Source organism: Balaenoptera acutorostrata, chromosome 20, assembly GCF_949987535.1.
Source record: "Balaenoptera acutorostrata chromosome 20, mBalAcu1.1, whole genome shotgun sequence".
Taxonomy (NCBI): domain Eukaryota; kingdom Metazoa; phylum Chordata; class Mammalia; order Artiodactyla; family Balaenopteridae; genus Balaenoptera; species Balaenoptera acutorostrata.
In genome coordinates this window covers 48,655,488-48,677,470 of record NC_080083.1, presented here as the reverse complement: position 1 = coordinate 48,677,470, position 21,983 = coordinate 48,655,488, and the positions used below count along the sequence as shown (strand labels likewise).

Below are 21,983 nucleotides of genomic sequence, written 5' to 3'. Positions count from 1 at the left end.
AATCTGAGTCTAATACTTCTTTTGCTACATTTTAACTGAAAGGAATGGAACAGCCAAAAGTAAAAAGTCTATGAAATAATAATTTTTTCAAACTGCTGATATTTTTAACTTTCTGAGATAAATATCTAGGTCATTAATTTTTGAGATTTTCTGCTTTTCTAATATATGTATCCAAAATGAAAGTTTTTTAAAGCATATTTTATATACTACAAGTTTTATTATATTTTGTTTTTTATTATTTCCATTTAAAATATTTTCCAATTTCTTGTGATTTTCTGACTTAAAGGCTACTTAGGAGTATATTAATATCCCAACACTTGGGGATTTTGATTTTCTAAGTTATCTTTTAGCTATCATTTTCTATGTTATTTTATAATTGATTAATTCTACTATGGTCACAGTAATTGAAATCTTTCGACATTTGTTGAGATCTGTTCTATGGATCAGCATATTGTCAATTTGGCAAATAATCCATGTGTACCTGAAAACAATATGTATTCTGCAATTTGGGGGTGCGGTGCTCATATATATGTCTATTTTGTTTGTTGGCTTACTTACTTATTTATTTCCTCATTCATTCAATAAATAAGTCAAAACCTTAAAGTGGCTTTTTAAACTTAAGAAGGAAACTAAAAGATGTTCCATAAACTGAAGAAATACAGTGATTATGGAAAATTAAGTTATATCTCCAGGCCTCAAAAGGCATTCTATACTTGGGATTATTCTTCTCAGAACACCGACACCCTGCAACATTTTTCCTTTCCTGGTTATAATAGGCTGTTTCATCCCATGTTTCACTAAGTTGATAGGAAGCAGTTTACCTGATTTTCATCCTGTACTTCCATGTTGTATTGGTCACCTGGCTGAACTTCCGTGACTTTCTCTCCAAGGAGGAAACCCAGACGAGTCATGAGTGTGTTTGCTGCCTCATCTACAGATGGAGGGGGACCAAGTTCTTGTTCAGCATCACCTATAACAGGAAGACATTGAAACACCTGAAACTATCAAAATAAAATGGCCAGTTTTGCAACTATTTTTACATTCAGTTTGGTCATTTCCTTTGTTTTCACATTCTAAATGCAAAATTACTAAGTCCCTGACTAGAAGCTGATTTTTCCACTGTTACATATTATAAGTGATAGTCTACTCAGAATCCTCAATATATTTACTTGAAACCCTTGAATTTGAGAAAATGTTTTTGTAACTCACTGAAGAGAAGTTTCCCATTTCTTTGGCAGTTGGCCTTCCAATACAAGTCCTCGTGTTGGGATCTAGTCCTGGCCATAATCACCACCTTCATTCATGTTCTTTTATCTTTTTTTTTTTCCTTACAGTTCGTGTAAATATCCTTTTTTATTTTAAAATCAGTTCAAACTTACAAAAAAGTTTCAAGAAGAGTAAAAAGGACATTTTTTTCCTTAACCACTTGAAAATATAGACATGATATCTCATCATGCCCAGACAGTATGCATTTCCTATAAACAAGCAATTCTCTTACATAACCACAGTACTAGCAGAGAAATCAGGAACCTAACATTTTACATTATTATGATCTCATCCACAGACCCCATTTAAGTTTTGATATTTATCCAGTAATGTCATTTCTAGCAAAAAGATCCAATTCAGGATTAAGCAATGCACTTAGTTCTTAGTTCTCTTTGACTCCCTTAATCTCGAACAGTTCCTCAGTCTCTTCTAAACTTTCATGATCTTGACACTTTTGAAGATTACAGGCCAGCTATTTTGCACAGTGTCCCTCAATTTGAAGTTATCTCATGATTTAATTCAGGTTATGCATTTTTGGCAGGACCATTGCAAAAGCAATGCTGTGTTAACTTTGATCACTTGGTTATGGTAGTGTTTGCCAGATATTTCCACTCTAAAATTATACTCTTTGTAATTAATAAGTATGTAATGTGGGGATACTTTGAAAGTATGTAAGTATACCATTCTTCAACAAACTTTTAAATTAAAAAAAATTTTTGTGATAAAAATACACGTAACAAAATTTGCCATTTTAACCATTTTTAAGTGTACGATTCAGTGGCATTAAGTATGTCACAATGTTGTGCAACCATCTCCATTTTCAGAACTTTTTAATCATCCCCCAGAGAAACTCTGTATCCACTAAATAAAACTCCCCAATCTCCCCTCTTACTAACCCCTAGTAACCTCTATTCTACTTTCTGTCTCTATGAATTTGCTTATTCTAGGTACCCCATATAAGGGGAATCACACAGTATTTGTCCTTTTATGTCTAACTTATCTCACTTTGCAAATTTTCAAGGTTCATCCCATGTTAGATCATGTATCAGAATTTCACTCCTTTTTATGACTGACTCCATTTTATGTACATACCACATTTAGTTTATCTATTCATCTGTCCATCAAGTTGGACACTTGAGCTGTTTCCATCTATTAGGTATTATGAATAATGACAGTATGAACACTGGTGTACAAGTAGCAGTCTGAATCTCTCCTCAATAAACTTTTGCCCACTATTTTTAGCATCCATTAATGTTTCTTGGTAGAATTACTGTCATGCTTGCCAAATAGTGATATTTTCTAAATCCATCACTCTTCTATAGTTTAGTTTCTTTTCCTTTATCTATCTACCTACCTATCTGAACTCAAAGACTCCTATTGTACTCAATGAGTTATAACCTGTTACTATTATTATTTATTTTGATGCTCAAATTGTCCCAAAGTTGGCCACGTAAGCCCTTTCGATTTGGCTCCTGTAACCTTCTGATATATCCCTGTCATTTTCTGAGCACTTCCTTGCTTTCTGGCACCAGATGTTCCAGGCTCATCTTGTACTTTCCCTGCCCTAGCCCTAGAATCAGTCCTTTTCCCAAGAAGGGTTGATTTTTTTTTTTTTAGTGGGGAAAGGTATTTAGAATATCAGGTATGCTCATTGCGATCAGGATGTCACTGCCCCCCAGGTCCACTCCATCGACAGAGTTAGGCAGTATGCTCACACACTTCATATACATACACACAACTCTATATTCGCTTTTATTTGTAAATCCAAATACAAACATACACTCTAAATGTTCACAAAGATGCTCCAATTCCAATTCAATACCATAGGGTTAATTCTAGATTTCTTCCTTTCCAAAGTTATAACTCTGTTCTCCAATAGTGAAAAATCTGGTTCTCGTTTTCCTTATTTAATACTATATTTATTTAATCTATCCCCCTACATGTAACAAATCTCACTGCTGCTCATTGCCACCCTGCACACAGGTGCTCTACTTACCCTAGTTGGGTTCCTATCCTATGCCAGATAGCCCTGAGCTATCATTTCCCCCATAGTCAGGGTCATTTTTTCAAAATAACTCATATACCATAAACTCTATCCTCTTAAAGTATACAGCTCAATGGCTTTAGTCTCTTCATAAGTTTATGGAACCATCACCACTTTCTAATTCCAGAATACTTTCATCACTCCAAAAAGAAACCCCATTCAGGTTCATTTTTTTGCCCTGGAATTTAGACCCCTAAAATTCCTGATCTCTGGCATTCATTTTAATCCTGTGCTTCCAGACTGCTACACTCTTTCCATACAATTAGCTTTTAACACAATTTTTTTTTCTTTTTTCTTTTTTAAGAGCTCAGCTTTTTACTGAACGTGTTACTAAAGAGGTTTAGTCAAAAAGACCAAAGCCCATGTCATCATCAGACTCTTCAGATTCTTCTTTCTTTGCTTCCACTTTCTTCTCCTCAGCTGGGGCAGCAGTGGTGGAGGGGGCAGGACCTCCTGCCGGTGCAGCCCCAGATGCTGGGGCAGGTCCACCTGCCCCCACACTGCAGATGAGGCTCCCGATGTTGACACTGGCCAAAGCCTTTGCAAACAAGCCTGGCCAGAAAAGTTCAACATTTACACTGGCTGCTTTAATGAGGGCATTGATCTTATCCTCGGTGACTGTCACCTCATTGTCGGGCAGGATGAGGGCCGAGTAGATGCAGGTGAGCTCCGAGTCAGAGGCCATGGTGCAGGTGAGCGCTAGGCAGGGGCTGCCGGGCATGGTGCAGTCGCCAGATGAAGTGAGGGCCTACACCCCAACGCAGCCTTGGCTTCCTTAGAAGAACCGAGCACCTTAGCGGCAGCTGAGGAAAGCGTAATTTTCTTTCTATTTAGGCTATTTTTCAGTGGTTACCAACTACAGGAATTATTCTTTTTCAAACCTTTTCACTGAGGGATGCTGAACAATGTCAGTATGAGGTTTTTTCCTTGGACTCAATTTATTTCCAAATAGAGAATTTATAGAAATTTATAGACATAAAAAATAGCCAGGGAACTCAAGATGATCTATTTTAAATGTGATGCAGAACTAAGTTACCTAAACTGAATATCTCTTTACATTAACTTGATTCATTGTCAACATTTTTTCAGATTTTGTTTTATGTTCAGATGCATTCAGTCTAACCTGTTAACAATCCACAGTAGCACATATCCTATATAGGATATTACAAAAATCTTTTTTTTTTTTTTTTTTTTGGAGTCAGATATGTCCTTTCACCATAGCAAGCATTAACTAGAGTATCATATGGTTTGATGCTAAAATATAATAGCTTAATTTTTTAGTATATTCAGTATTACACATTAAATCACTCCTAATGGCAAGAAAGTGAGGTTTATGTTCTTTTTATTCAATTTAACATTTATCTTAACTTCTCTACTAAAGTCACAAGCTGCAGGTCAGAGGAAGGGACTACAGGTGTATCCTTGTATAGTATTATTGAACTCAAGTGCTCCATCTGTGGAAAATCTATATAGAATTCTCACTGAGGACTTCCCTGGTGGCACAGTGGTTAAGAATCCGCCTGCCACTGCAGGGGATACGGGTTCAAGCCCTGGTCTGGGAAGATCCCACATGCCGCGGAGTAACTAAGCCCGCGCACCACAACTACTGAGCCTGCGCTCTAGAACCTGTGAGCCACAACTACTGAGCCTGCGAGCCACAATTACTGAGCCCGCATGCCACAACTACTGAAGCCCTCGCGCCTAGAGCCTGTGCTCCGCAACAAGAGAAGCCACCACAATGAGAAGCCTGCGCACCGCAATGAAGAGTAGCCCCTGCTCGCCACAACTAGAGAAAGCCCATGCATAACAATGAAGGCCCAACACAAACAAACAAACAAAATAAATAATTAATTAATTAATATTAAAAAAAAAAAAAAGAAAGTGCCTAGACTGGCATTCAAACCTAATTCTACCAGTGTTGAAGTCCTATTAAAAAAAAAAAAAAAGAATTCTCATTGAAATTATGTCAGAGTAGAAAAACAGGATCTATATTCCCTTCCCTACTTCTCTGCAAGAGGCAACAAAAATGGATTTCTCTGCCACAGACCAGAAAGATATCCCAGGGGCTTTATTACCTCTATAATGTCCAACATTACAGACAGTTCCTTATCTCTCTACCTCTGCCCAATTATGATACTCTAACATAAAATCTCAGGAAAAAGCTGTGTTACAAATGCATGCAAATGCATCTTCAAAACAAGTACCCTAACTCTAAAAAATAATACAAATGAATGTATATACAAAACAGAAACAGAGTTACAGAGATAGAAAACAAACCTGTGGTTACCAAAGGGGAGAGGGAAGGGAAGAGGGACAAATTAGGGGTATGAGATTAACAGATACAAACTACTATAGTAGATGAGCAACAAGGGTATACTATATAGCACAGGGAATTATACCCATTATCTTGTAATAATCTATAATGGAATATAATCTGCAAAAATACTGAATCATTATGCTGTACACCTGAAGCTAACATAATATTGTAAATCAACTAAACTTCAATTAAAAACAAACAAATCCCCTATCCGTCATTCAAGCAAATTTCCACCTTTAAACCCTTGCTATGAAGAATTTTTCATTTCATTACCACAGTGTGTAGAATTTCTAAACTACTGAGTCAACTATTTAATATTATTAAAATTTATCAAAGTCTACTATGATAACAAGAATATTTATAGCATATGAAATTTGAAGTAAACAGTTTCAGGTTAAAATGCTAAATGTAATTCTGAAGACATCTATAATGAAATGTAAAAGTCCCTGACCTCTTTAAATTTCACAACATACTACTACACTATATACAAATGGCAGGCAAGAGGCTATAATTATATTATCATTTCATGCATTATTTGCAAAAGTCCAAATGTTACTCACTTAAGAAAGAGGCTAGGGGAAAAGAAACCAAACTCTTCCTTTTTCTTCTAGGCTCTTATACTCATGTTACTCTTAGTCTTACTATGTCACTCTATTTCTCTTAAGTGCTTTTTTCCCTAAATATTAGTTTCCTAAAAAGATACTAATACTTATTATTTTTAAGAAGTCCACAAGCTCATATACTTTATATACATTAAAGTATTTATGGGAGAAATGATATAATGACCAGGTTTTGCTGAAATTACTACAGAAAAATTGGAGACGATATACATAAAACAAAGTTGTCAAAATTATTGAAGCTAGGAAATGACTACATAGTAGTGCATTATTCTATTCTCTGTTTGTGAATGTTTGGAACTTGAGGAAAAAACTCTATGCAGGGAAGTTTCTTTTAAATAACTTAGCAGTTCTCAACTGGTGACAATTTTGCCCCCCAGGGAACGTTTGGCAATGAGTGGGGATATTTCTGGTTGTCGCACTGCAGGGAGCGGTGTTGCTACTGGCATCTAGTAGGTAGAGGCCAGGGACTCTGCCAAACATCCTACAATACACAAGACAGCTCCCCACAATAAAGGATTATCTAGCCCTGAAAGTCATTACATAGTATTGAGGTTGAGAAACCCTGCAACAGCTAGAATCACCTTATCCTTTAAAATCTGTCAAATTGGATGAACTCTTAATACACAATCAGTAGGAAAACCAGTGTCCAACCTGTTACTTCCATGGATTCTTAAAATTACTTCAATTTCTAACTTACAATGAATTTTTAGTCTTTGGGCTATTTCTTTTCTGAGTGTAGGGTCTGTTTTCTGTACTACTAGATTCTGCTGTAATCTTTTCAGTCTTCAATGAACCTTAGTCTTATGGTGGTGTGTGGACAGGACTTTACTGGGGTTACAGTGTGTTTGTTAAGGGTGGGGGATTATATCATGGCACAGAACAATTAAATGAAACTAAAAAATATGATATATCTCAGATTTTCAGATTATCGTTTATTAATTGTAATAACAGCTAGCACATATGGGGATTAATTATATGCCAGGTACTGTTTCTAAGTATTTTATATACATTAACTCTTTTAATGATCATAACCACCCTATGAGGTAGGCACATATCCCCTTTTTACGAATAAAGAAAGTGAAGCACAGAGGGATGAGTAACTTACCCAAATTCGTAAGCTAATAAGTAGCTGATCCAGGAAATCTGGATCTAGAACTCAGGCTCTTAACCCCTAGGCTCTACTGTCATCCTTGATTCCAGTCTCTCACCATTTTGCTGGGCATCACTTCCTACCTCCCCTCTGCCCAGGGTATTTGTTCAAAACTCTCAAAATTCCTCTTAAATCCTCATACCAAATATTTTACCTATCTTTCTGTCTCATCCATGACCATCCAGGTGATGTGAAGAAGGTGTCATCTTCATACCCAAACACGCCCAATTAAGGTATGTCCCTAAACAAAGACAGTACTTTTCTTGAGTGGAATTCTACTGTGACTTCTTTAATAATGATGAATTTCAAGTATGATACACAAAACAAGATGGCTGGTAGGTTGTTGGAAAATAATCACTGTGACACTATTATACAGAAAATAAATATCATTCATACATTATGTTGATTAAAACTCTTGAAATTTATCTTGGCTATTTGGGAGCAGTGTGTTTATGCAATAGGCTTTGCTCCCAGAATACTGAATGAGGAATACAGCACCATAAAACTAAAGGATTCTTATGTTTGGATTTTTTTTCCACAGCAGAAGTGGTTATTGAATGTTTATCAAATGCCTTTTTTAGCCTCTATGAAGAAAACTAGTTGTTTTTATTTCTCTTACAGCTATTAGTATGATGAACTATTTTAATGGATTTTGTAATTTTGAAAAGCTTTCATTAAAGTTAATAGGAATTATTATTAAACATTAAAAAGAAATAAAGGATCTAAAATTCACATGGAAACGGAAAGGTCTAGGAATAGTAAAGAAAATGTGAAGAAGAATGACTGCTATTACTTAATATCAAGGTTTAATCTAATGTTAAAGTAATTAAGACAGAGTATGATTGGTACAGGCATAGATAAAATGACCAGGAGAACAGAATAAAGAATCCAGAAATATATCTATACATGTATAATCACCTTATTTGGACAGAGATGCCATTGCAATATTTTAGTAACCAAATGGCGTTTTCAATCATTGGTGACGGATCAATATGTATGAATAAAAATGAAACCTGTCCCTACCTCATCCCATACACAAAAATCAATTCCAGGTGGATAAAAGACCCAAATATGAAAGATAATACATTTTCTGGAAGACAGCCTAATAGAATATCTTCATGAACTAGGACTAGGCAAAGATTTCTTAAACAGAACACAAAAAAGAAAAGATGGGTAAGTTTATTAATGAGAAAAACTTCTGTTCACCAAAGACTCCATTAAAACAGTAAAAAGGCAAGCCACAGAGTGGGAAGAATATCTTTAATTCATACATCCAACAAAGGACTTGTATTTAGAATATACAAAGAACTCGTACAAATCAATAAGAAAAATAAAGACAATACGATTAAAAGATGAACAAAAGAAATTCCACACGGGAATTTACAAAACTCCTGTTTTATACAAAATGTTCAACATTGTACGGAAATGAAAAAAATCAAAACCACAATGAGATACCACTACGTATGTGTAGTGCAGGATAGCACACAAAAGAAACAAACCAAAAACACTTGATAATATGGGGTAAAAGGACAGTTAAATCCTGTTGTACTGGTGTATGTACAATGTAAATGTGTACAAGTATATGAATGTAAACTGGTAGCATCAAATTTGGAAAAAATTTAGACTGGGGACTGAAACCCCATGACCCAGCAAGTCTACTACTAGGTATATACTGAAAGGAAAAGTATACGTAGGGGCATCAAAATAGATGTAACAAACATTCACAGAATTGTTCATAATAGCCAAAGTTGAAAATGCCCATCAACAGTAGACAGACAATGAAATACAACAGCAATGAAACAGAATCTCACAAACATACTACTAAACAAAAGAAGACAGACTCAAAGGAGTACATACTAAATGACTTCATTTATATAAAGTTTGAAAACTGGTAAAAGAAATCATTGATAATGCAGTCAGAACAGTGGTCAAGCTTATAGGGAGTGGATTATGATGCAGAGGAAACATGAGAAAAGGTTCTGAGGTGCTGGTAATGTGCTGTGTCTTGATTTAGGTAGTGGTTATACAAGTGTGTTCACTTCTGAAAATTTCATAGAGCTGCATAATTATTATTTGTATACCTTTCTGTAATTATGTTATATATTAATTTTCAAAAATTACAGAAAATGTATTAAGGACATAGGACACTGGGTTTGAGAATGAAACAATATTCACAATACTTTTTTTTCCTCCAAGAAAGAAGTCTACAGCTATGAAAAACTAACTAATGCTATATATAATTAAAAATTGAGTGTAAAATAAAAAATTATCGGACCACTCCCCTCTTACATCGGTTAACTTAAAGTGGAGCAATGACCTAAGGACAGAGAGAAGCCAGTATATACAAGAAGTATTTTGTAAATTAAAGGAAGTAGTAGAGAGCACAGAGAAAGAAACAATTAAACTTGTTCTGGAAAGATGGAGGAAGAAAAGGAGGAAAGAAGGTTTTTTGCAGGAGGCCATACTTGTTTGATTTTTTAACAGTAGAGTTAAGGAAAAAGAGGAGAGGGAGCAATTTTCAGATTCAAATTCTGTATGACTTACCAGTTCAACGCAAATACAGAATTCTAAGATCAAAACTGAGTAATATAGCATATTTAGTGTTGTTTTAAAAGAGTGTTTTAAGTTTATTTCTGGAACAATAATATTGATAGTTGTACTAGTAGTAATAATAACAATAACTTATTGAGGCATTACCATCTGGTACTTTTCTAAGTGCTTTACATGTATTAAATCATTTAATCTTCACAACACCTTCCTTACCTTACAGATAGTAAAAGTGAGGCACACATAGCTCAAGCTTTTGCTTGCCCACGGTTACACAGTTAGGCAAGGGAGAGAGTCAATTTTGAAGTCCAGGCTGCCTGGCTGCTGGACTCATTATTTTGCCCGGAAATATGTGATTATTAAGTACAAATTGTTTAAATGGTTATTTTATTTATTAATGGGATCCAGCAGAATAACCTCCATGGACAATACAAGACAGCATGAATTAATTCAATAAATATTTACTAAGTACCTTCTGTGTGTCCAGCACTGTGTGAGGTATTAGATCACATTTATGAACAATGGGTACAGTCCCTATCCTTAAGGAGCTTATAGTCTTGTGAGGAAAAATGGAAAATAAATAATTTGACTGAATCATAGTAAATTAAACTCTGAGAAATATAATGCAGGCAAGAAACAGGATGCTGTAAAAAAGCAAATGCTGAATATTTCAGAATATTTTTGTGTTTTGATGACATCAATTTTCTTCTCAGAGATGGTTTATACTTTACAACATGTGCAAAAAGTATTTTTTACTCTAAGTAGCCAAAGTGCAGAGGGATTAAACAATGATTAAAACTGTGCCAAGAAATGAATTCATTTCTTGGATAGGCTTAGCTAATGTATCCAAATCCCTAATCTGTATTCCTAACATGGCAGGCTACACAGAACCGTTCCACAGACTCTCTTAATTCTCAGCATTCTCTTAGTATTTTCTCATCGGGCTGTTTACATTTTCCTTTATGATCTGTTAATTATAAACTGCTTGTTCTCATCTATTTCAAGACTCAGAAATTTGTACTACATTTAATCAAATAAAGAAACCCATGCTTTCTCTCCAACAGAGTTACAAAACCTATGATTAGCTTGGCCCGACTGCCAAAGCAAACCTGGTTATATTTTCATTTCTTAGTTCTTAAATGGCAACCTAAATTTTTCCTTTTCTGATGAACAATGGAAATGGGTGACCGACAAAAGCAGTGGCTGCAATTTGCCACAGTAAGTGCTAAAGCCGGCATGGAGCTCTTCCACATCCTCCCCACACTGAGCTCCTGACTGTGAGAGTCACTGCCAGTGATCAAGTGATCAGGAATCAAAGCAACACCACCAGCCCATCTCCACTCATAGAGGCTGACCTGAAAGCATATCCCTACACTTCTTAGTTCCCTTGGGCATAACTGAAGAAGAGGGGGAGAAAATACATGAACTGATTGTTGATACTGTGGGGTGGGTATATGGGAGGTTCTTTGGGTAGGTTTAAAAGTTTACACAATAAAAGATGTTTTCGGCTTGGCCATGTGACTTTATTTGGACCTTGGAATGTTATGAGCAGAGGCGTGAAATGTGCCTGAGCAGTTGGGCTTGTGTTCTTGTGCTCTGGTGATCCGCCAGGAGAAAGAGCTTCTCTCCAGCGGATGCCCCTTCATCCTGGGCCCCAGAATGAACACCCACCGGCCTGAGCCCAACTTGAACCTCAGAGCTGCTCAGCCAACCTGCAGCCTGAGACAGAGCCATCCCAACCCACACTTGCAAATCCATGACTAAAGAAAATTGCTTATTTTTTGGTTGCTCTAAATTTTAGGGTGGTTTGTTACACAGCATTATTATGAGTATTTAATTTTTAGGTACTTAATTTGATTCAAATGCAACCATAACTTATTAGTAGACCAGAATGAAGCCCTGGTGATTTCTCTTGCCATGTATTTTCTGTTCAGTATAACCATTCTCTTACTCACCTTCATACCCACTCACTTCTAGCTGTCATCTTTTTTTTTTTTTTTTTTAAATAAATTTATTTATTTTATTTATTTATTTTTGGCTGTGTTGGGTCTTCGTTGCTGTGTGCGGGCTTTCTCTAGTTGCGGCGAGCGGGGGCTACTCTTCATTGCGGTGCGCAGGCTTCTCATTGCGGTGGCTTCTCTTATTGTGGAGCACGGGCTCTAGGCGCATGGGCTTCAGTAGTTGTGGCACTTGGGCTCAGTAGTTGTGGCTCACAGGCTCTAGAGCGCAGGCTCAGTAGTTGTGGCGCACGAGCTTAGTTGCTCTGCGGCATGTGGGATCTTCCCGGACCAGGGCTCGAACCCGTGTCCCCTGCATTGGCAGGCGGATTCTTAACCACTGCGCCACCAGGGAAGCCCTAGCTGTCATCTTATTCCAGGATTCTATTCTGTTTCTTACTCACCTATTGATCTTGTCTTTTTAAAGATGTAATTTACATACAATAAATTATATTCCAATAAAGTGTGCAATTCAATGAATTTTGACAGATATATACATCTGTGAAACTACCGCCAAAATCAAGATATAGAACATTTCTATCATCCCCAGAAGTTTCCTTAGGTCCCTTTGAAGTCAAACCCTCTCTCAAACCCTAGCCACAGGCAACCACTTTTTCTGTTATCAGAAACAGAAACCACTGCTTTCTGTTATCTTAGTTTATATCTCCTATAATTTTATATAACTGGAATTAAACAGTATATTTTCTCTTTTGTCTGGCTTCTTTCGTTCGGTTTTTGAAATCTATCCATGTTTCAACAGTTTGTTTCTTTTTATAGCTGAGTAGTATTCCTTCGTATGGCTATATCACCTTTTTTTTCTTCCTGCTGATGAACACTGGGTTGTTTCATATACAATAGTTTTTTGGCTTTTATATATGAAGAAACTATGAACATTCTTATAAAAGTCTTTGTGTGGATATATATTTTAACTTATCTTGGACAAATACAAAGTTGTGTAATGGCTGGGTTATAAAGTTTGAACATTTAACTTTGTAAGAAATTGCCGGTTTCCAAAGAGATTGTTCAGTTTACACTCTCAAGTAGTGTGCAAGAGTTCTAGTTGCTCCATATCCTCACCAATGCTTGGTATGGTGAGCCATTTTGATTTTAGCCATACCAATGGGTGCACAGAGGTAACTCATGGTTTCACTTTGCATTTCTCTGATGACTAAAGATACTGAACACCTTTTCATGTATTTACTGGCCATTCTTATATCTTCTTTTGTGAATGTTTCTTCAAATCTTCTGTACTTTAAAAAATTAGGTTCTCTTATTATTTGTCAGAGTTCTTTATATTGGATACAAATCTGTCAGACATATGTATGCTAATATTTTTCCTGTTCTATGGCTTGCCTTTTCCTTTTCTCAAAAGTCTCTTTTGAAGAACAAAAGTTTTAAATTTAGATAAAGCCCAACTTTTAAGTTTTTTCTTTTATAGCTCACACTTCTTTTGTCCTATCCAAGAAAACTTTGCCTACCTTAAGATTGAAAAGATTTGCTCCTAGCTCTTACATTTAGGTCTATGGTACTTTAAGTTAACTTTTGTGCATGGTATGATGTAAGGATTGATGTTCACTTCCCCACTGAATTCCCCTGACACCTTTATTGAAGAATAATGGAAGTCCTTTAACTTTGCTGTTCTTTTGAAAAAGCACTGGGGCCACTCTAGGTCACCTGCATTCCTATAAAAATTTTAAAATCATGTAAATTTCTAAATTTATAACCATGTAAATCTTATAAATTTCTACAAACATTTTTTTCTTGGGATTGTAGTAAATCAAAATTGCTACTTTAGCAATACTGAATCTTCTAATCCATAAATGATATCTTCATTTATTTGGATCTTTATCTCAGCATTATTTTATTTATAATTTTTAGTGTACATGTTTTGTTAAATTTATCCCTAAATATTTCATGATTTTGGATGTTATTGTAAATGAAATTGTTTTTAGATTTAATTTTCCAATTGTTCTTTGCTAGAATATAGAAATACTCCTGATTTTTATATACTGACCTCACTGTCCTTCTTTTATACTTACATAAATGCATTTATATAAATGTTATTGGAAACATATCTTGCAAGTATTAGTCTGTGTTTGTGTATTGCTCTGCTAGTATATAAACATATTTATATAATATAAAGGTAGTTAGAGTTGGGGTGGGAATCTCCATGTCCACATAGAACACTGACATATCGAGGCAGCTTATCAGAGGCTTGCTTTACACCAAATTTGGGAGAAACAATGATGAGGCACTCAGGTATTAACTAGTTCTGGCATTAGGATTCTTTTTTTTTAAATTTATTTATTTATTTTTGGCTGTGTTGGGTCTTCGTTTCTGTGCGAGGGCTTTCTCTGGATATGGCAAGCGGGGGCCACTCTTCATCGCGGTGCGCGGGCCTCTCACTATCGCGGCCTCTCTTGTTGCGGAGCACAGGCTCCAGTCGCGCAGGCTCAGTAGTTGTGGCTCACGGGCCTAGTTGCTCCGCGGCATGTGGGATCTTCCCAGACCAGGGCTCGAACCCGTGTCCCCTGCATTAGCAGGCAGATTCTCAACCACTGCGCCACCAGGGAAGCCCGGCATTAGGATTCTTAAACAGGAAAGGAAGATAGTCATAGACTATCTTCTAAATTCCTCAGGCATGTCCATAAATACTGACATATATGGAAACTTTTTTTTAGTGTTCCTAGGTGAAACAATTTGGGGTGGAAGATGAGATGCCACTTACAATACTTTCGAACTTAACTGCAGGAACCTGGTTCTGAGTTCTTCCAGCTGGGGATAAAGGTAATAAGGGGAATGGAGGTGGTGTAAGGTTGTAAGAAAAAGAGGCTAATAAAAGAGCTGTAAAACTAGGGGTACTGTACAGAACCGAAAGAGTAAGTTAATTCTAATTTAGAAGTCTGACAAGAGCTGTAATACTGGTATACTAAAAAAGTGCTTACCTCACACAGCATAGCTTCAGTGCCATGAGATGACTAAATCAAAATCAGTTAATGTGGAAAGTGATATACCACCAAGGCATTAATAGATTCCAAAGTCATGTCAAGATCTGCCTCTGTCACTGGGAATGATGTTATGTGAAAAAAAGGTATGGAAATAAATGAAGACCACCCAAATAAGAACAAGTAAAGGCTATTTATTCAGAGCTTGCTATAGCAAGGGAATCAGCTACTATCACTTGCACCTGGAGGAGACTTAAAGGCAGGCAGAGGAGTTGAAAAGCTTTATAGTGGGGAGAAAAAGGAGAGGCTTCAGGTATGCCCTGATCGGAGGCACCTGGCACAGAAGAGCTGAAGGTGGGCTAACTAGAAGCATCTTACATGACTGGTTACATGTGCGTATTTAGCCTTCTCTGGTTACTCCTAAGTTGGAAGTGAGGGCAAATACTAGGGAAGCTGTCAGTTAAAAATCAAGCCCTGGTCATTTAGTTCCAATAGTTACAGGGGTTATTGTTGGCTTCCTGGACTGGTTATTAGAGATAGTAGTCTTACTTCCTACAAGTCTGACTTGTAGATAGTAAGTTGGGTTCCTAGGCTATCTGCTGCAAATTGGGTGTCAGAACTCTATTTTTATACATGGTCTGGTCATTGTAATATATATTCAGTTTCTCAAAGGATAGTGTTAAGTTTATTCATGTATTTATTTTCTTTTTCCTGACCTTTGAGGATAAATGTGTCACATCTGGCTGGCAGATATTTTCCTGAAATCCTCATTCTTTGCTTTATACTCATTGATTATGTTCTCTAATCACATTTATTACAATTCACTCGTAGCTGATTAATCTCAGTTGGCTGCCATGGCCGAATTCTTATCCAGTGAAGCTTTATGCCCCTTCCCATATGCTAGTCACATTGGCCTTGTAGGTAGACTTCTATCAATGGAAGGAGAAAGTTTAGGAATTCAAAGCAAATGAGATACCACAAATAAAAAAACCACTGAAAGAAATACTACTTCCCCTTTCTCATCACCATAGTGAAATTACATTATAAGCACAGATTAAGAAATCAGGGTTCCAGTTGTTCATGCTTACAAGCCCCTCTGTAGTAAATTAGAAAAAGACATATTCTTAAGTAGAGAGAAAACCATGTAATTTGCACGTATTTATAACATACTAAATTTTTTTCATTTTTCCTTCCTCTGACTTTTTAGGTTCATTTCATTCATTCAACACACACTGAATGAACACCTACTACGTATTAGTCAGTCACTGCACTAGGCACTGTAGATACAGTGGTAAAGCATAAAGGAGAAAATGTGTAAATTGTCCAGATGAGTGTTTTTGGTCATTTTAGTGTTTTTTTTTTTTTCTTGTTTGGATATTTAAGAAGAAATGATTTAGGGATAACTGTTATTCAGAAGCTTTCATTAGAGAAATGCTGTGATGATTCACTTACAGTTTAATTCTTTCTTCTCTCTAAGGCAGACAGCATATAATCTGGGTCATTATAAAAAATGTTACTTGATTAGGGACCAGATAAGGCATTTGTTGTACTAGAGAATTCATTGTATAGAATAAATTTTAACTAAGAAAATAAGCATCATTGCTCTGGTAAGGTACCAGAAAATGGCATCCATATTTTATGTCCTTGACTGTAATGGAAGTTTTACTTGTATACAAATGAATTCTAACCAGAGTTCTTTCACTTTAAGACTTATAAACAGAAAAATTATTTATATGAAACAAATAATACCTTTACATTTTAAGGGTAGCCTTCTGTTCTACAGTATCAAAGATGATTTACATGGATTAATAGAAAATTGAGTCTTTAATATATGCACTAGGAATTTTGTGGTAAATACAAAAAATATATTACATGGCTGTTGATATTCAATGTTTTAATGAAACATTAACCAGCAGATAAGAACATTCCTTTTAAAATTGGTTTGCAACAGAGCCAAGCAATAGAAAGCCAGACTGTAGTAAGCTTGTGTCTCATGATCCTCTTCAAACACTAAAGAAACTCTCCAATCATTTTGCATGATGACTCCCATTCCCTATTTAAAATTTTTTTTCTGGCAGCAATATAAACATCAGCTTCAACCACTCACAATTATAATTTAACTATTATGGCTATTGTAGAAGGTAAGATGAAAGCTGAAAACATAATAATGTTTAACTTACCTCAGTAATCTATGAAATACATTTGGGATTTGTGACTGGATGAAACAGACATTTTCCTCCCCAATGTAACAGTAATAGGTCAAATAACACCAGAAGGACATCAGGCACAGAAAGGCAAGTTTTTCAACAATTCAGTATCATGGGTAATATCATAATCACACTTGGCAAAACTTGCCAAAATTTTGATGCAAAATACTAATTTCTTTGAGATTAAGTTCCAAGTCCAAACAGGAGACAACTTGCTCAAAGAGATGGACCATGAACCAACTCTAAGAGCCTGTTTCAGGGCTTCCCTGGTGGCACAGTGGTTAAGAATCTGCCTGCCAATGCAGGGGACATGGGTTCGAGCCCTGGTCTGGGAAGATCCCGCATGCTGCGGAGCAACTAAGCCCGTGCGCCACAACTACTGAGCCTGAGCTCTAGAGCCCGTGAGCCACAACTACTGAGCCCACGTGCCACAACTGCCGAAGCCCATGTGCCTAGAGCCCGTGCTCCGCAACAAGAGAAGCCACTGCAATGAGAAGCCCGTGCATTGCAACAAAGAGTAGCCCCTGCTCGCAGCAACTAGAGAAAGCCCATGTGCAGCAACGAAGATCCAATGCAGCCAAAAATAAATAAATTAATTAAAATAAATAAATAAATAAATAATTTTAAAAAGGCCTGTTTGAAAAGAGAAGTTCTTTATATTGATATTTAATTAACCGGCTAATACTATCAGTTCAATTTCTTAGTAGATAGCTCCCAGAATTTATGGGGACTGGTTTGTCCAAAGAGGTAGTGTTCTAAGACTGTTTTAGCATACAGTCTGTTCTCATGTAGCTTCATGAGGAGCACAGAACAGAAAAATAAAAATGTATACATACCTTCAGATGTATACACGATCTACAAATACAAATGCTAGAATTTTTTTTCCCCAAAGGAAATAATGATGGTAGGGACCTTTTAGTAATTGGAAACCTTCCAGCTGATGACAATTATTAAAAGCTGGACAAAATATATTTAAAAAATCTTTTGGAAAGCATTAAATATCCAACAAGATGGTGGTAAGTCATCATTATAAGAACAGGGAGAAGATGGAAATCAGAAATGGAGATCTTGCCCAGCACGGAGGGCCACTTTAGCACTTAACAGGGAAGAAATGACTGAGCAGCTGAGCTGTGTGTTTAGCTGTCTCACAAGATCAGGGGAACAAAAATGGAGTCTAGGATCTGCCAGGAGTGGGAAATCTAGTAAAACACCCCATACTTTAGGCTGAGACCCTTAAGAGCTACACCCTAAGGGTAAAGATGAACCAGAAGTAAACTAGGTCCTGCAGTCCTGATTTGTGTCATTTCATTGGCTTGGAAAACTTCACACCCTGAACTTGGATTGAACTGGTCACAGGTGGCAGAAGCAAATGAAAACCCTCTCTGGGAAAAAAAAAAATCATGCTACTTTCAGATTATTTCTACACATATTTTCAAATATTAAATCCAGCACACAAAAATAATTAGGGGTATGAAAAGGCAAGAGAATTAGCAGAATAATAGGCAAAAGAAATAATGGTAAAGGTCATAGGGTTAGAGTAGTACAGTCAATCTTTTAAGGTTATTCTTAATATAATATTGTAAAAATGTGGTAGAAAAGAGCTAGAGTCTGTGGGAAGATGAGTGCTGGAGATGGAGGAAGGAGAGAGCAGTGGAAGAGTTACAAGAATAAGAGTCATTTGATTTACACCGTGTTGGAGAAGGTGAATATTTCCCTAACACCACTTGAGGTTATTGGTTGAGGAAATTCTCCTTTGGTTCTTCTCTTTTTTTTTTTTTTTTTTTAAAGTCTTTATTGAATTTGCTACAATACTGCTTCTGTTCTATGTTTTGGCTTTCCGGCCACGAGGCATGTGGGATCCCAGCTCCCCGACCAGGGATCGAACCCGCACCCCCCGCATTGGAAGGCGAAGTCCCAACCACTGGACCGCCAGGGAAATCCCTGGTTCTTCTCTTTTTAAAGTAACATTACATTGCAATTGTTCAATCATGCATAATGCTTCCTCCTAGCAGAGCTAAACCATAGTAGCTAATAACAAATGATACTCTAAATAGTAGCTTATGTCAGGTAATGAATGATCTAAATCAAGAACTCTTGATATGAGATCCTCTGATACACTTTTGGAAGTCTATGAATCTCCTGAAATTGCATGTTTTAACAGGGAGAGAGTAAGGGAAATTTTCATTCTTTCATCTTCCAGTTCTTCTTTGCCACCTCCTAAAAAAAGTAACGACTTCCTGTAACCCACAGCAGAGGTTGCAAACTCAAATACCTTCAGGATATGGGAAATTTTAATGTATCTGGCATGGCTAGGGGTGATGGTAGTAGGAAATGATAAAGTGTATGTTGAGCTGCAGAATATACAGCCAGGCTGAAGGCACTCTATTTCTTTTCAATGTGCTTGCTAAACAGTTTTTGAACACCTTATCTCGAAAAATGTGTCTACTGTTTTAAAATTAAATATAAGTTGGAGGTTAAGAAGGTGGTCTTGGTCTGAGATGTTTTCCATAGTTCTAAGTGAGAGCCACCTCTCAATATGGAGGATCCAGAGGGCAGAAAATAGGGAAGAATGGTCCCTGGATGTAGATGGGAAAACTAGATCCATGTCAGGGTACCAGTGACACAGGTCACACTGTCAATCCTCAACTGAGGGGAAAAAAGTGCCTTAGTTGGGGCAGGTGCAGAGAAATCTAAGGAACCTTTAATCACAGGACCCCATCTCTTTAAAACAGAAGTGTTTGAATTTCTCCTACTTACCCTTCCTTTCCCCTACTTCCTTCCTAAATAACTGCCTTCTTTAAATTAACTCACCTAGAGCCTAAGTTAAAGAACCAACTTTTAGGGAATCTCTACAGTTGCACTATTTAGATACCTAGCTTTAGGGTATGGAATGGAAGTTAGCAATAATGTAACTTCCTTAGAAGACTCTAGGTCTTTGATTCTTATTAATTTTGGTTTGCTTAGACTAGTTTTCAGATAAAACTATTACACAGGGCAAACAAACCTAAATGTTTTATTAATTTCTTCAAAACTCAGACAATATGCAAAATTTTGCACGTGAGTGCAATTTTCTGCAGAGGCTGTCCATAAATTTCATCAGTAATCCATATACATATAAAATGATAGTGTTGTACACAATGAACTTACCCAATGTTACATGTCAGTTATATCTCAATAAAGCTGGAAAAGGAAAAAAATGCTCCCTAAAAAGTAAATTTATCTCCTAATAATCCTATACTCTTTTTTATTTTTAATTAATTAATTTATTTATGGCTGTGTTGGGTCTTCACTGTTGTGGGCGGGCTTTCTCTAGTTGCGGCAAGCAGGTGCTACACTTTGTTGCGGTGCGCGGGCTTCTCATTGCGGTGGCTTCTCTTTGTTGCAGAGCACGGGCTCTAGGCGCGTGGGCTTCAGTAGTTGTGGCATGTGGGCTTAGCAGTTGTGGCTCGCGGGCTCTAGAGTGCAGGCTCAGTAGTTGTGGCGCACAGGCTTAATTGCTCCGCGGCATGTGGGATCTTCCTGGACCAGGGCTCGAACCTGTGTCCCCTGCATTGGCAGGCGGATTCTTAACCACTGCGCCACCAGGGAAGCCCCTATACTCTTTTTATTAATAACTTAGACATACACAAATAAATGGGGGGAAAAAGTCCTACACACACACACACACGGTGGTTCTCCCTTGTGCTATTTAGGAATAAAATTTTTATAAGATTAGGGACTCTTTGCATTTTAAAAAATTCATTAGTTTAGCACTTAGCTAAGAGAACAGGCTTTTAAATGCTTATAATCTTCCATTACAACATCCCACTATTCTGATTCTCTCCCACTGGAAGTGGGAATCACTATAGAGGCAGAACACCTAGAGATAGAAAGTACTCATTGTTTGGCAAAACTTACACTAGTTTCCTTGCCTACATAATTCCCCCAATGTACAAGAAGTACTATGTGCACATCAATGTATGATTAGGACTATTTGGCTGAAATGAAAAGCAATATTTGACAAGCTCAAGAACCTTAAATGCTTCACTGAAATCTGTAAGACTGACGTTTATCACTGTATGTTCCTTTGGATTTTAAACTGAGGTTTCTAACAACTGCTTTGAACAGACATATGTTTGAGATACAAAATATGGTAAAAATGTGTTACTTGTGTTATACAGTATTTCCATATTATTCCCCTACTGACCTGGATTTCCTTACCCATCGTACAATGTGTTCTAATGTGGAAAGCAAGGCATTTATAGATTGCTCACAGTAAGAAAAGTATTATCCTCAAAAGTCACCTTTGTCTAAATGGCAAATGTATTCTCTGTTAGCTTCCAAATCTGGAATTTATTCTAGAACCTGCACGTTAAAATAACATGATGTAGTTACCCAGACTTAAAGAGAAGAACACCATTCTAGGAACAAGTATTTCACTGGACCATAATAGTATAGGTTAGGCAAGAAGAAAGAACTACAGACAGTTATTAGAAGGGCAGCAGGGGAATTTTGAATATAAAAGGGTAGGGTACCAGGAATACTATGGAACTCTTCTATTGGAAGACAAGGATGAGAAGGATTCATGCTTCCAGAACACAGAAAGGTAATATCAAATATGTAGAAAAAGCAAGGAAAATTCATTGCTTCATTTAAACAACTTTCTTTAAAATTTCAGTTTACTCCTTTGAGTGTGGGTTGGACCTGGTGACTTGCTTCTCATGAAAAGAATACAACAAAAAGTGACAGGATGTCACTTTTGAGACTAAGTTATAAAAAACTGTCACTCTCATATAGCTCGCACTCTCTCTGCCTCTTGCTTGCTTGCTCTCATGAAGCAAGTTGCCATGCGTGAGGTGCCCTGTGGAGAAGCCCACAAGGTGAGGAACTGAGGGTGGCTTCTGGTAAAGG

The 21,983-nt window shown here is 36.8% G+C and overlaps 2 protein-coding genes across 11 annotated transcripts in view; both read right to left on the bottom strand.

Moving 5' to 3' along the window:
• TANC2 (tetratricopeptide repeat, ankyrin repeat and coiled-coil containing 2) overlaps nt 1–21,983 on the bottom strand; it is a 360,962-nt gene that overhangs the window by 155,199 nt on the left and 183,780 nt on the right. For all 9 annotated transcript variants that reach the window (XM_057535654.1, XM_057535645.1, XM_057535646.1 and 6 more), the window contains one exon: nt 822–970. In XM_057535654.1, coding sequence (XP_057391637.1) covers nt 822–970 — 149 coding nt within the window. The remainder of the gene's footprint in view (nt 1–821; nt 971–21,983) is intronic.
• On the bottom strand, nt 3,623–3,995 carry LOC103002291 (60S acidic ribosomal protein P1-like). Of its 2 annotated transcripts, XM_007175794.3 has the most exons (2): nt 3,925–3,995; nt 3,623–3,849 (listed from the first exon to the last, which is right to left on the bottom strand). In XM_007175794.3, the coding sequence occupies exons 1-2, from the start codon at nt 3,993–3,995 to the stop codon at nt 3,651–3,653; spliced, it is 270 nt and encodes an 89-aa protein (XP_007175856.2). In that variant the 3' UTR covers nt 3,623–3,650. The 2 variants fall into 2 exon arrangements, with proteins under 2 accessions (XP_007175856.2, XP_007175855.2); XM_007175793.3 differs by having other exon boundaries at nt 3,623–3,995.

What these genes read in the sequence shown, in the direction of transcription:
- LOC103002291 (XM_007175793.3), bottom strand. Translation starts at nt 3,995, where the DNA reads ATGGCCTCTGACTCGGAGCTCACCTGCATCTACTCGGCCCTCATCCTG.